General features: G+C 62.3%; 3 protein-coding genes across 3 annotated transcripts in view; all 3 read right to left on the bottom strand.

The window, feature by feature from the left end:
• Positions 1-976: 976 nt before the first annotated feature.
• Positions 977-6,778, bottom strand: AMSG_10526 (fibronectin type III domain-containing protein; the record flags this gene model as incomplete). Its single annotated transcript, XM_013898014.1, has 2 exons — positions 977-6,565; positions 6,773-6,778. The coding sequence occupies 2 exons, from the start codon at positions 6,776-6,778 to the stop codon at positions 977-979; spliced, it is 5,595 nt and encodes a 1,864-aa protein (XP_013753468.1).
• A 499-nt stretch (positions 6,779-7,277) lies between these two features.
• AMSG_10525 (uncharacterized protein) lies at positions 7,278-13,885 on the bottom strand (the record flags this gene model as incomplete). The annotated part of the gene is made up of 2 exons (XM_013898013.1): positions 7,278-11,593; positions 11,647-13,885. 2 exons carry the CDS (start codon positions 13,883-13,885, stop codon positions 7,278-7,280), a joined length of 6,555 nt encoding a protein of 2,184 aa, XP_013753467.1.
• Positions 13,886-14,549: 664 nt separating this feature from the next.
• AMSG_10524 (uncharacterized protein) overlaps positions 14,550-15,389 on the bottom strand; it is a gene marked incomplete at both ends in the record, with an annotated part of 1,542 nt that continues 702 nt past the window's right edge. Inside the window, one exon of the mRNA XM_013898012.1 lies at positions 14,550-15,304. Within this exon, the coding sequence (XP_013753466.1) occupies positions 14,550-15,304 (755 nt within the window). The remainder of the gene's footprint in view (positions 15,305-15,389) is intronic.

Genomic DNA, 15,389 nt, shown 5'->3' with positions numbered 1-15,389 from the left:
TGTGTTGAAAAGAACGTGAGAGCGGTCCTGCAGTGGTTATATGGGGTCGCTGTGGGGGAGGGAGGGAGGGGAGGGGGGGGGGGGGGGGGGATGCACCGCTGGCCGTGAAGGCCACGGAAGTGGTGCAGGTCGTGCTCCGGCTCACGCACAAGTCAGAGGTCATCAGCGATGACCAGGCGCAAGAGGAAAGCTTGGGCATCGCGTTCTTTGGGATATCGTTCCAGGAATAGTCTGACGACGTTATTCAGAAGCGGTCCGGGAACGATCAAGTGTTCTTTGGGCGGTCTCAGGAACGGTCGAAGAACGGTCTGGTCACTCGTGCCGTTGAACGCGCATGTGCCGGCCCACCCTCCTCAGGGCCTCGAGCCTCCCAACAACGCTTCCCGCCCTCAATACTCCCGCCTCATACTTTGACACAACGGGATGAAGACGCACCACCATCATTGCGGCGTTCACGCTGCAATGTGGCTCTGTAGTGTGAATATAGCTTGTGTGTGCAACGGGAAGAGATTCGATTGTTCCAGGTCTCGAAGCAAACAAAAATTATCTCAACCATATACTTATATAAATTTACGTTCATATAATAATAATATTAAAGCACCACAGCCATAATTCTAAAAAAAAATCTACTTTCACACGTTAAAATATGTAAAAGCATTATTTCTCGCCGTTTGGAGACGATTCTTAATGATTTTTATTATTGTGTCTCAATTGTGGTCCGAGTAGAGCACTCTCTGGTCTCATCACCAGCGTCCATGCTTCACCGTCTTCTGTCCGATAATACAAGCCATGCTCAACGACCAAACTCTAACCACATGTAGTCGTAACTATCAGCTACTCGTTGCGCTCATCGTAGTAGAACTCGGTTGCGTATTCCGCTCGAAATCGCCTCGTAGAACCAATATGTAGATTCAACTCGATCGCTTTTCAATGACCCGACTACCACTCTGCCGCGACGCACCCCAGCCTGGGGTGTTCACTCTGAATCCACACCCACTGTGGTCAAGGTGCCTGAGTCCTCGGCACCTGCCGACGGCAGTGACAGCATCGCCGCTGACGAGACGACGGTCGGCGGGCCGGTCGGCGGGCCGGGACCAGGCGTCGAGCAAGCCACTGCGGTCGAAATCGACGAGCCCTCGGTCGCGAAAGGACCGAGCGAGGAGGCCGGACTCGAGCCCATCTCGGGCTGACCGAGGATGTCGAGCTCGACGGTGGTGGTGAACGTCCCCGTGGCAGCCACTGGATCCTCGACCTCGACCTCTGTGTCCATGTGGAAAGAGCCCGGCTGGAACATGAGGGTCTCGGCCGCCTTCTCGCTTTGCGCCATCCGCCACACGTCGAGCGCTGTTCCGCCGACGATGGCGGCCAGGTTGACGGCGATGCCGGCGGCGACGCCGACCCGCCGGAACGTCCGATCCGCAAAGGTGCCAGCGTAGAGGACAGACATGGTGGCACAGAGGACTACAACCGCCACTTGGTTGTGGATCCGCGCCAGATACGGCCGGGTCATGACCAGCTGCAGCAGACTGCCCGCCAGCGCAAACACCGCCGCGTTGGCCTTGCCGTCGTCGGTAAAGAAGAACGTCATGCACCCGACCACAGATAGCTTCCGCGCCATAATCGCCGCCTCAAACCACCACGAATCGACCGCAAACCGCCCAACAAGAAACCCGTACCGCAACGTAAAGGTGACCACGTCCATAGTCGCGCGTCGCCGTGAGAGTAGCCATACCACCATCCCCGGCATCGCCAGCGCATACGCACCGACGCCGGCGAGCCCGATCGGGAACAGGCCCGCCCACCATGCGCTATTGTAGCAGCTCCGCACCGGATCGGCGTCAAGCACCCACCGCCGAGCCTCGTCGCGCCGGCAGCCAAAGACCGAGAGCGCCGCGCTCGTCAGCGGGAGGTAAAGGAGGACAAGAAACTGGAACCACGCCCGCTGGACGGCAGCCACCAGCTGCGCCCGGTTCTTGCCGGCAAACCATCGCACGCGTGCCTTGATCGCGCACCAAAACCCCAGCCCCACCGCAACCAGCACGCACACGGCCAACACCGGGAGCAGCAGCGTCAGCACAAGCTTGGCCACCCACACATCCGTCCCGGCCGCCAGGCTGCACTCAGGACTTGTCAGCTCGAGATTGAGGTTGAGCGATGAGATGATGTCAAAGTACACCGCCGCAAACTCGCCCCAGTCCAGATCGAGTTTGCCGTACAGCGCAGAGATCTGCAGCGCGTTGAGCCCGATCATCACTGCCGCAAACTTGTACCGCACGCTCTCCGCGAGGTTGAAGCCCACAAGCACCGCGCCGACCACTGCAGCGCCGATCACAAGCAGCCCCGTCACGGCCCCGTTCAGCCCGGTCTGACACTTGAAGCACTGCCCGCGGAGCCGATAGTATCCGCTTCGACACTCGGCACAGAGTCGCCCAACATACCCTTCGGCACACGCCCCCGATCCCACACATGCGCCCGCATTCGGGCACGCCAAGAACAGCGTCGGGTTTCCAGCATCCGGGTAGAAGCCCGGTTGCGCCACGGGCCGGCTCAGTCCTCCATCGCACCGGCCTCCCACAGGGCACGCCTCGCACGCCACGTTCACCTGTCCGTCCCGGCTCCAGAAACCGGGCGCACACATGCACGGCTCGTTTGTCGCGTTCGTCTGCAACCGCAGTGCATTGATCGGACACTCGCCGAGGCCTTCGCATGCGCCAAACGACTCGTCCGGCGAGTCAGTCCCCGGTCCGCACGCTACGCACGTCGTCACTCCATCCGCAACAACAGCACCGCGGCCAATACCACAGCCCGTGATCTCAATACCAGCATCCAGGCCCGCCACTCGAAGTCCGCGACCGCTTCCGTCCGTCACCGCCTCCACCAAGATCACAACACGCCCGGGCGCCTCCTCCACGTCCGCCACTCCGAGCACAGCCTCGGGAAGCGCCACTACAATCGTCTCCAGTAGCGTGTCTGGGAGATCGAAAGGCTCCAGCACCGCCGACGCCGCAAACGTCGTCGCCACCACACTTGTCTCATACACCACGTCTTGACCTAGCCAGTCGCGCGTCACAATGCTTGCAGCGACCCGCCCTCCGGCCTCCACGCGCTCGGGCGGGGCTACAACCCACGCCAGCGACGCCATCGGGCCATGGATCTCCCACCCTCTTCCGTCTCTGTCAAAGACTTCCCGCTCAATCCGGAGCCACGGCAACATGTCGGCTACGTCGCGTTTCCACCCGCTGCCGCCGCTCTCGATTGCCGCGCACACAAACGCGTCGCCCGACGATCGCACCAAAGGTGAGAACCCGACCGTGTTGCCCTCCCACTTGGTCGCATCGCCAGCCACATTGATCCGCGCCTCACACACAAACAGCCCGCCACCGACCTTGCTCGCTGTGTTTGCGCTCAGCACCACATCGACCAAGGAAATACTGGCGACTGAGCTACGGTCGATGCCGTACGTTGACGCCGCTGTCGGAATATCAGCCACAGTCGCCGCGGCCGCGGCCGCGTCTGGCTGCGACCCGACGGCAAGCCCACCGCCGATCACACCGGCGTTCGCCGTCAGCGTGTCCGACTCCAGGCTCACTAGCCCGCCTACCGCCACCATCAGCCCGCCACCAGCCACGCCGGCCGTGTTCGCCTCCCACGTGCTGCTGCTCGTATTGAGCATGCCGCCGGCTAGGACTCGCGCGCCGCCGCCAGACCTGCTTGCGCGGTTGGCCGTCATCGTCGCTTCACATGCCACTACCGTTCCGTCAGCCACCACCAGCCCACCACCCTCCTCGGCAGAGTTGCGTGCCACGACGACCGAGTGGAGCGTCGCCAGCCCACCATCAATGACCGCCAGCCCTCCGCCGAGCCCGCCAGCCACCGAGTCTGAGATCTCGGACCGGACAACATGGATTGTGCTTCCAATGCCGACCGAGGCTAGCGCCCCGCCACTCCCCGACGCTGTGCAACCACTCACAACAGAGTCAATCACCTCGATCGTCCCGCCGTTCACCGCCAGCGCGCACCCGCCGGTGCCGCCCGAGAGAAGCGTCGGGCGCGCCGTCGACGTCCCGCCTTCTATCGTCACGTTGCGCAGAACAAGTCGACCGCCGGCAGCGTCCACACGAAGGCCCGGCACCCCGTCGACCGTGGCCACACTCCCGGTTGCCTTGATCCGGATGCCCACAACCTCGACTTGGCCGACCGAGTCCTCATCTGCGCCGACTTGAAACAACACCCTGCCATCGCAAGCAAAGTTCACGGTGCTCGCTTCAGCTGCTGCTATTCGGATTGAGCGCCGGTGCTCGCGAACGTGGCTCAGCCGAGGGCAGTCGTACTCTCCGGGCGGAAGAGCAAGCGTGTCGGTCGTGCACTTGGAGAGGCGAGCCAGCGATGCCCCCCAGCACGCAACAGCCGTCGCGTTTCCACGAACGCACATCGGATCATCCAGCCCCCGCTCGGTCGGCTCATATGTGACCTTGAACGGGCTGCGCGAGGTTTGTAAGACCAGGTGCGCAATGCCGTTGTCGGCGCCGACCACCAAGTCGAGATCACCGTCGTCGTCGATGTCGATGGCCACGCTGATCCATGCCTCTGAGGCGACCGTCTTGAGTAGTTGCCCACCACCAAAGCTCGCGTTGTGGAGGTTAGGGTACAGATACACCTTGTCGCTGCGAGAGACAATCATGTCCACAGCGCCGTCGTCGTCCATGTCGGCCAGCGTCACGTCGTTTGCATTCGTCCCGACCGCCAGCACACGCGCTGCGGCAAACGTCCCAGCACCGTCAATGTTCTCGTACCAATGGACCGAGGTGCCGCTAGTCAACGCCAGATCGACATCGCCGTCGCTGTCGATGTCGCTCGTCGCCACCGACATCACAAACGCTCCAGTGTCAGCCTCGATCTGGATGCCAGCCCCGAACTCGCCGCCGATGTTGGGGAACCAGTACACTTCCGACTTGTTGCACGCCACCAAGTCAAGAATGCCGTCGCTGTCGAGGTCAACAAGGGCCAACTTGCGAAAGTGCTTGGTTGTCTCCGCCACCACCACCGTCGTCCACCCGCTCGCCGAGCCCTTGTACAAAACCAGTGGTTCGTCGTCGACCATACTGGCGGCCACAAGGTCGCACCACCCGTCGCCGTCGACATCGCCTGTGGCGAGTGCATAGTTGTTGTTCGTTTCGGCGGAGTTGATCACCTGCTGCGTCCAAGCTACACCCTTGCCACCGTCGTTGCTGTACCACGCAAGCACGCCTGTCGACGTGACCGAGACCACATCGATGTCGCCGTCCAAGTCAATGTCGCCGTAAGCTAGCTGGCTCGCGCCGCCAAATCCGGTAGAGTCGATGGCGACGAAAGGTGCGAAGGTGCCGGTGCCGTCTACGTTCTCCACCCAGCCGAAAAACTCCTGGACCGAAAAGACGACGTCGCGGTCGCCGTCGCCATCAATGTCCACAACAACCATCTCGCTGAGCTCGTCAACAATCGTGGTCACCACGTTGTCGGTTGCGGCATAGTACTCGCGGTTTGCCTCGAGGCTGTTTGCAAACCAGCCTACAACGTCGTCGTTAAAGTACGCGGCGGCAATGTCACGATCTCCGTCGCCGTCCAGGTCTGCCACTGCCACCGACGACGACCCTTGATGGCCGAATGAGACCACTCGGGTCCCACCAAAGGAGCCGTGTCCGTCGCGGTTCTCAAACCATACCACATCACTGGTCGACCAACTATTGGTGGCCACTACCAGATCGATGTCGCCGTCGCCGTCCAAATCCTCCGTCACAACCTGGTATGGCCGGTCTACATTGGCCGAGACCACGAGGAGCGGCCCAAAGCTGCCACGACCATCGATGTTCTTAAACATGACTAGCGCGTTGCCAAAGTATGCCGAGGCCGTGAGGTCCAGGTCACCGTCTCCGTCCAAATCGGCTATTGCCACCGAAGACGGGTTCTTGAGCGAGCCGATCAGCCGGTGGACGGTCCACACCAGTCCGGCACCGCCAGTATTCTCTGCCCACACCACCTCGTTGTCGTTCTCGCAGACGGCGGCAACGTCGACGTCGTTGTCGCCGTCAATGTCACCCAGGTTCAGCGCACCTGGCCTCCCGAGGCCGCTGGCAATGATTAGCGGCGACCCGAGCCCGCCGTTGTTCCGCAGCCACACAAGTGACCCGCTGTTGCGGGTGGCCGAGACCAAGTCGGTCAAGCCGTCGCTGTTGACGTCGCCAGCCACCACCGACCGCACACCGCTCGCACCAGACATGAGCAAAAAGGTGGTCCACGAGCCGCCGAGACCGTCGTTGTTGCGATGCCAGCGGATGCAGTTGTCACTAGATGAGGCCGAGGCCACGTCGATGTCGCCGTCGTCGTCAAAGTCACCGACCGCCACGCCCTCGGCACCGTCACACACGGCGCACACCACCCGAGCCGGTCCATACGTTCCATTGCCGTCGACGTTCTCATACCACCACACAGAGTCGGCAACCCTGACGGCAACCACCAGATCGTGGTCGCCATCGTCGTCCAAATCGGCCGCCACTACGGCGCTCACCCCGTTGGCCACCCCCACCAGCTGCCGCACCGCCGTCGCATCCGGCAAACACTGGGACACACTTGGCGCTATCCACGTAGATCCACCCCCGCCCACTGATGTCGTTGTTGTTGTTGCCGCAGCCACATCGGCCAGACCGATCGCCACCATTATTGCCACTATCATTACTACCGCACCCGCCACTCCCAGCCCCCACCGTCCGCCCAAGGGCCCGGACCTGTCACCCACGCGCATGGCTTCGTCTCAAGATTGGCTTCTGCCACTCGCCTCGTGCCCTGCTGCCACAGAGTCAAGTGCTTCCCCTCCACAGGCCGTGCGTAGTCAAACCCAATGCCTCCATAGCCGTGTCGATGGCGACTTTGTGAAGCGGGTGTGGCGACATCGCGGAATTGGTGGTGGAGCAGAGGTGCGGGGTGTCGAGGCTGTGCGGGTGCGGGGAGGGGGGGGGGGGGGGGGGGGGGGGGGGGGGGGTTTACCGTGACGCCACTCCATGCCGGGACATGGCCAAATGGGGAGCTGGAGACCACTGCTCTCTCCGCCGCCGCAGACAATGGGCATCTCACATCTCACGGTTAGGTGAAGGGCGCGAGGAGGCACGAGGAGAAGGGTGTGTGTGTGTGTGTGATGCTGACAGGTGATTAGCGGTTGGCGGTGGCAGTCCGCACCGATCGATCGATCGTCTGTGTGTTGGGAGCTGATGAGAGGCGGGAGGTGACTTGACGGCCAGAGTTTACTACTCGGACGAGGATCCAGACTCGATGGTCGTCATCGAGTCGCCGGTGAAGCCACTGGTCTCGGACCACGCCGGCTTGTTGGCGGCAACCTTGACGGCGGACAGGATCTTGAACTGCATACCGACGACACCGACGAGGAGAACGGTGGCGATGGCGGCGACGGCGATGGCGGCAGTGAGGGCAAAGCTGCTGCTGGGGGTGATGGGCGCGGCGGCGGCCGGCGACGGCGTGGCGGCGATGGTCTGGGTCACCATCACCTGCTTGCGCTCACCTTCCCACGACTGCTGCCCATGGACGGCGTGCCACTCGCTTTGGGTGTGCTCGAGCACGTCGGCGAGGGCGGGCTCAATGTTGAGGCGGAGCGAGCCAGCGGCACGAGCGCCGGTGGAGATCGATCGGACCAGGGCCGACCGCGGCGAGGCGCTCGGCTCGTCAAAGGCGAGCCCAGCGCTGACGTCGTCGACGGTGGCAATCGCAGCCATGAGATCGCGCGCGATAGCTCCCGGCAGGGTGGGGTCCGCAGGCGAGGCGTCCGAGACAAAGGCGTCAAACATGACGTCGCCCGACGAGAGGACGGTCGGGCGGACAACGGTGATGCGGTCGTCGCCAAAGACCAGGCCCGACTGGGCACGGGTGGCGTTGGCCAGCACATCGCCCATGACGGCGGTGTAGTTAGCAAGCGAGCCGTAGTCGGTGACAGGGCCCTTGCCCACCAGGCCGGCGACGGTGATGCGCGCGCGCGACGGATCCAGCGGTGCCGTCCGCAGCGTGTGCGAGTACGACGCCGGCGCCGGGTTGCCGGCAATGTCATAGATCGAGGTAAGGGCGACGACAAAGGACTGGGTTGGAGCCAGCGCCCCGGCGTTGTCCACCAGCGCAGCGTCGACGTAGACCCGGACTCGCGTGCCAATGCATTCGATCGAGACCGGCGACGCCAGCTGGCCGGCGACGGTCACCGTCGCCTTTGCTCGCTTGCAGTCGACCGGTTCGGTAAAGGCAAACTCGACGTCGGACTCGCCAGGCATGTACTCGCCCGAGAACGGACGCGGCGGCGCGGCAGCGTCGGGGATGGAGCGATCAATAATGCCGCGAACTCGCGGCGTCATCGTCGAGATCACGATCGGATCCTGCGAGCCGGGCGTGGAGCACATGGCCTCGGCAACGAGCTCATACTCGCCATCTGGCAGGGCCGAGACATCCCAGGTGAAGGCACCAAGGCCAAACATGCCCTCGGCCGAGATGGCCTCGGATCCATCGACATCATCCTCGCTGCGCTTGTACAGATGGACGAAGCCGGCCGTGTTTGCACCGGTGTCGAGGAGGACAGTGCCCGAGGCATCGGTAAAGTCCTCGGTCCCGAGCGCTGCGTACTGGACGCGGACAAGAGTCAGCCGTGGATGGTCACGCCACCGGCTGACCGATGAGTACAGCGGGTTGCGGACAAAGCCTGTGATGAGGTACTTGGTCTCGTCGTGCGGCTCATGCTCGTCGTGGAGGACAGCAAACGGCGCGCCCGTGCCGAGCGCATCAGCCCACACAACCTGCGCGCATGGCGAGACAAACTCGACCGAGACAACCTGCTCGGACACACCCTCGTCAATGTCCGGCGACGTTGAATCGATGCCAAACTCACACGTTGGCACTGCGGTGATGGTGATGGGGCCCGAGACAAAGGCGTCGGTTCCATCGCGGCGAGCCTCGAGGAGGAGCTGCGGCGCAGGCTCGCCGGAGGCGAGCGGCGGGATGGAGACATCAAACGAGCCAAACGGCCCGGTCCCGGTCCCGATGGCCTGCCCGTTGAGGAAGACCCGCATGCCACCAGCATTGTCGAGGAGCGAGACATAGACCGAGACGTCGGCTCCCTCATCCGGGTTGGTGTTGATCAGCGAGTACCGCCAGAACGCCGATCCATCGGGTGCCACGCCGGTCACGTCCGCCACCTGGTTCGCGGTCGCCGGCACCAGCGACACGCTTTCACGCCGGATGGTGCCCCGGACGTGCGGACAGCGGGACTTGCCGTCGAGGAGCTTGAAGACCGGAGTGCCAAAGAGCGGATCGGTGCCCATACGCATGACAAAGTGATCGCCGAGGTTGCTGTCGGAGAGGACAATGCGGACGCGCGCCGTACTGCCTTCGCTCACCTCGTCGTTGGAGCGCTTCTCGGACACATCGTAGATACTGCGCTCGTAAGAGCTCTCGTAGCCGAAGCTAGCGATGGTAAGGCGTGTCTGAGAGGCCTTGTTGGCCTGAATACTCATATCACCCAGGAACTGGGCGATGATGTCACGCCGCGTGAGGTCGTCCACATCCATGTCGTAGTCCGCGGACCTGAGCCGGGGCCGAGAGGTCATGGGAAGGGTGGTGGCGTGGGACACTTCTTGCGAGAACGTCACCTCAGACTTTGCGATTTCCCACTCGAGGACCAGCTCCTGTCCGCCCGACAGCGAGATGGTCGAGTCATCGGCGTTGAAGCCGAGCGTGTCGAGGCCAAAGTGCGAGAGCTGCGAGTCGCGCGAGACAATCGACTTGATCCGGTCCTGCGCCGTAGTGCCCTCCATCGGCTCCTCATGCAGGGACCGGTTGTGGATGCTGAGGATGTTCTCCCAGCGCGCAATCTCCATGTCCAGCACTGCCGTCGTCACCGCGCTGTCTGACTGGAGGACGGCAGCAGCGGCATCGTGGCGGAGCTGAGCGATGTTCTTGCGGATGTCGGCGCAGGTGTGAACGGCGATGGCATCGTCCGAGACCTTCTTGTACACCGAGCTGGAAGTGTTGCGGCTGGCACGACAGGTTGTGGGATCAAAGGTGACCATGTTTGTGTCGACCACGCGGAAGACCTTTGTCTTGAGCACGATGACGTCCGAGAGACCCTCCTCAAAGGCGGCTTCCGGTAGCGATGACGTTGCGATTGTGGTGCGCGTGACTGCCTCGCTCTCATGAGAGCCCAGGCGGTCGCCGCTTTGGAGCTCATGCGCTAGGTGATTGATCTCGGCCTTGTAGGTTTCAAAGCTGACCGCAACCACCGAAAAGTCAAGAGGTCCAAGCGAGCTGCCCACCGAGACCTCATTGGAATACAAAATGGGTGTAAAGAGCGAGTCGATCTCGTCACCCTCGGTCCACATCCGCTCCCTCTCGCTCGTCGCCACAATCGCTGCTCCGGACTCGAGCTCGACGTACGAGCTGTCTCCGGGAGGATCGTGCAGGATGAGCAGCGGCTCACTGACGGAGAACTCGACAATGTTGCCGTTCTCTTGAAGAATGGGACCCGTGACGACAACGTCCAGCACATGGGTGACCGGTGCCGTGATGGCGAGATCGGCCTGCGAGGCGGGTCCGCGCCAAGCCTCGTCGTCGACAGCCGCCGAGCCGGCATAGTACGTGGGCGCGATCTGCACGCCGAGCTCGCGAACAAACGGCGCGGCCATGGCCGGCTCGTCGACAAACAGCGGAATGCGGACGCCCGACGTGTCCGTATCGTTTGTCTTGCCACCCACATAGCCCGAGTACTCCAGGACTCGCTCGGCCGATCCCGAGACGTGATCGCGGACCGAGACCTCGCCCTCGACGTCGTAGCAGGTCTCAACATGGCTGCTGCCGATAGAGTCAAAGACAGTGTACGTCTCGGAGAGCTCGAGGAAGACGCAGAAGACGCTGCCGTAGCGAGCGATGAGACTGCTGTCGGTCATCGGCTGGCCGCCCGTGTCGACGACCGAGCCATCAGCAAGGGTGCGAATTTCTTCGCGCGAGCACATCGTTGCCATCGAGCATACGCTTGGATCGTACGAGTCAAGGCAGGGCGTGCCGTATGCGGTGTTGCAAATCTCCACCGAATTCTCCATCGATGTGTAGTCGCGGATCTGGTCGATTCCGACGTCGATGTCGGTCCGGAACTGGTAGTGGACAACAGCCGGCACATCGGTGGGGAGCGCAAGGTCGACTCGCCGCCCAGTCGTGTAGATGGTGTCGAAAAAGGTCCCAGCCTGGGTGGCCAGGAGCTGGACATCAGGCGTTACCGGCTCACCGGCATCGACGGCGGTCGAGATGGCAAGCTCGTAGTCAAAGGTGACCTCGGCGAGGGCGGGGATGGTGACAAGTGACGCCGAGACGCCGACATCGAACCGTGCCTGGTAGCAGAGGCCTGGGCCACTGGCAATCACGACACCGCCACCGAGATCGTAGCCACAGCGAGAAGAGTAGAGCGCAAGCTCGACGTCGCGGACGGTCACATCCTCGACAATAATGTCAACAACAGGGGCGGTGATGACAAAGCCCAGCGGCGAGGACGGGAGGTCGGTGGAAATCGGGGGCCCGACGTCTCGTCGAGAGAGTTGTAGTTGTTGATGGCCGCGATGCGGAAGACGTGATCACCATAGGTGATGTCGAGGGCAACGCTTGCAGCCATCTGGAGGCCATCGGCCACAACGCCATGCGGCTCGCCGGCGTTGCGGAACAGGTCAACCGTGGCGGTTGTCTCGATGGGCGCCATGCTGGCGTCTGTCGACGTGAAAGCAGCGATGGTGAGGTCGGGAGCACCATCGGCCCGTGAGCGCTGGAACTCGCAAGTTGAGTTGACGTGGTTGATAAAGACGCGGATAGTAGGGACGACCATATCGGTGAGGCTCAGGGAAACGATGCCTCCGGTAACCTTGACATTGGCCACATCGCACACGGTCTGGCCGGCTGTGCCGCACTCGAGCGGCGCGCCTGAGGCCGACGTGCCAAAGTAGCGGATAATGTGGCCCTTGTTGGGCGTGTTCTCTGCGTAGATGTTAGCCACAAAGCTGCCGGTGGACGATGTGCCACCAGCGGCTGTCGACGATGTCGAAGTGCTGTTTGCGACGGCGAGAACTGCCATGGTGTCCGGGTCGATGAGCTGGACGGTGACGGCGGCGCCACCGACACCGCCGCCGTTGGGGGCGATGACGCGGCCCTCGAAGCTCCGCTGCCAGGCGACGACGATCGGGGCGGTATACGAGTCGGCAGACGACTGGAAGATGTTGCCGTTAAAGTTGTTGGCGACGTGTGCCGAGAAGCGGATGGTCTTGCCGACGTCCGACTCGGTCGGGCGGTACTTGACGACATCGACGGTTTGGCCACAAAGGGCGCCAAGCGTGCGGGTCTCGATGACGACGTTGGGGCCCCAATCGCCGGAAACAGGATCGCGGAGCTCCTCCTTTCCGACAGCAATGACAGAGCCGCACGTGGAGTTGTGGATCCAGGAGAGCGACATGGTGCCCGAGTCGACCGACTGGGTGGCGATCATGTTAGACGGCCGACCATCGCCGACGTCGTTGCAGCCGCACGGACGGACGCTCCGCGAGGTGGGGAGGGACCACTCGGAGTAGCCGAGGTCTCTCCCGGGGGTGTTTGGATCTGACGAGGCCAGACGACCGCGGGCCTGGATCTGGACCTGGTTGTCGTTTGCAGGCGACTCGACGTACGTCTCCATGCCGTGGACCTGATCATTGAGCTCCTTGACGGTGCCCGAGGGGAAGAAGGCGATGATGTAGTCGACGCGATCGTAGTTGAACATGAGCGAAGCAAGGGTTGCCTGGTTGCCGGCATCCGAGTTGACGTTCATGACCGTGTTGAAGCCCATGGTACTCGCGTATTGCGCGTTGAGCCGGGGCGTGATCCTGACGACGCTGTTGGACAACGTCGTCTGGTCGTAGTCGACCTGCATCTGTGGCACGATCCACTTGCATTGGTCACTGCACATCGGTCGCGGGTCCGGCAGGCTGCCAGAGGCCACGGCCGCCAAGTCCAGATTGTAGTCGGCGTTACTGTAGAAGCGCGAGACGTCGCACTGCTCATCGCCGTCGATGACGCCGTTTCCACAGAGATCATACTGGCACACCTTGGGCTCGGAGATCGGGGTACGGAGGCGATCCTCGACCGAGGCCGAAGGAAATCCGCCGTGTGGGCACGAGTGGCAGGTCATGTCCCAGAGCGGCGAGCTGGCGGTCGGAGACAGGCACCCCTCGTGGTTCCCGTTGGGGTTGTCGGTGCCACAGATGGTTGGGTGCGACGGAGAAGCAACACAGCCAGACCACGGCCCGCTGCCAGTGCAGCATCGAGAGAGCGAAGTCACTCCGCGGGCTTCAGGACGATACCATGGACGGTTACCGTCGTCCTCGTTGCTGAGGTAGGCGGTGTACCAGGCGTTGGGGGTGTAGCCCGCGCCCGAGTAATCGTGGAGGCTCGTCCCGCGTGAGTGGGGAATGATGGTGTAGAGGTTGCCGTTGGGAAAGGCCGGAGGACAATTAACGTTTGTGCCAAGCATGCTCTCGGCGATGACGCACATCTCCTGGTCGACCGAGGCCGCAGACTTGATCGTACCGCAGCAGTACTCGACACGGTTGCCGTACGAGTGCGGCGGCGAGCCGTACTCTCCCGTTTTGCCGTCGGGATGAGCCGGATAGTTGATGGCACCTTCGGTCATGCCGAATGGGCACGACTTGGAGTGATCCACCTTTTCAATGCACCCGTTGAGGTCAGGTCCGCTTGCTCGCGGTCCCTTGAGCACAAAGTTGTCCGACTCGATGTCGGCGTCAGTGCAGCAAAGGCCGAGCACAACCCGATACTCACGTACCTCGTTGGGAACCATACTACAGGCGTTTGTCATAGCGCCTTCACAGGTCGGTTGGTGCTCGGAGCTGTATCCGTTGGCATGGTACGAGGTGTGGTAAGGCTGGTGTGTCCAGCCGCGGTACAGGGGTTGTTGACGCCACCGCCGGGAGCGTCAAAAATATCGTCCACTTTGGTGGCCGAAGACTTCAGAGTCACAGAGTCAGGATGAGCAACGTAGCAGTAGCCGACAGCATGCGCAGTGGCGGCAAGCGCTAGCATAGCTAGCGCAACTCTCGTTAAGTTGGTCACTGTCAAGATGTGGGGTGAGTTACTGCGGGGGGGGGGGGGGGGAGGGTGGGGGGGGGGAGGGGAAACTTTTGGCCATCCGGACAATGTCTGCCACGGTGTATCCCTTGCATCTGACACAAGGGTTTAAGGCAAACAGCCGAAAAGGAGCACGCCAAGTAAATACAATAGCTTGTGGGCTACTAGCAGATGTGGTTAATATCTCCATTGATGAGGATGAGCGTACACATTGTTGTTCCAAGCGTTGTCGCTGAGTGTTGTGAGGTGGTGGTAAGTGAAAAATTCCGGACGGTTTTCCTCCCCGGCACGCGGCAAAAGCGTTTTGAGTCCCTGCGAAGTGCGGGGGAAAGGGGGAAGGGGGGGAGGAGGGAGTATTTTCTCTCTCGTCATTAATTCTAGCTAGATGCGGCCGGTGAGCCGAGGATGTCAGCAAGCGTGCGCGAGGTAGTGGGCGAGGCCAGCGGCGGTGCAAAGGAAACGTCGGCGACAAGACGACGATGCAAGGCAGGCGGCGGGACCGAGCCGTATGCAGCCTCAAGAGCCGAGGGCGAGACCGGCGGCAAGTCAGGAGCGAGGGCAGCCGAGGCAGCGCTCGAGTCGGGAGCAGAAGCGACGTCACTTTGCGAGCTCACATCCAAGTTTGAGCCAAGGTTGGTGGTGGCCGGCGGAGCCAGCGGTGACGAGGCTGGCGGTGGCGGGTCGGCCGGGTCAGCCATGTGATGTGGGAGGCAGAGAAAGTCTGCGACGGGAGTGAGGGCAATGACCGAGCGATGGCTCAGGAGGGCAGCTACAAAGGCATCAAGCGCATGAGCGCGCTTTGAGAGATGATCTTCGTCAAAGAGGCCAAAGAGGCGCAGCGGATGGCGGAAGGTCTTTTTCGGCAGAGCGAGGAGGCAGTCATCGATGTGGAGGGCGAGGCCACCTCCAGCCGATGCAGCGACACTCCTCAGAGTGCTTGCCAGGGCTTGGAACTCGGAGAACCTCCGCCATACCACATGATCGATGAGTGGAGCAAGGAGGGTAGCTGCCGAGACAGCGAGGGCAAAGCGAGCATGAGCCTTGGCCACGGCAACACGAGGCAGGTCGACCACCTCACCTGGCTGGAAGACACGGTAGCTGGAGACGGCAGCCGAGACGGACACACCGGGTTCTACCACCCACCGTACAGGCATGTGTGTATGAAGAGGGGAAGGGGGGGGGGGGGGGGGTTGGGGAGTGGGCGGTAGGTACGAGGC

Source organism: Thecamonas trahens (assembly GCF_000142905.1).
Source record: "Thecamonas trahens ATCC 50062 unplaced genomic scaffold supercont1.60, whole genome shotgun sequence".
NCBI lineage: Eukaryota > Apusomonadida > Apusomonadidae > Thecamonas > Thecamonas trahens.
This window is presented reverse-complemented; position numbering and strand designations above follow the sequence as displayed.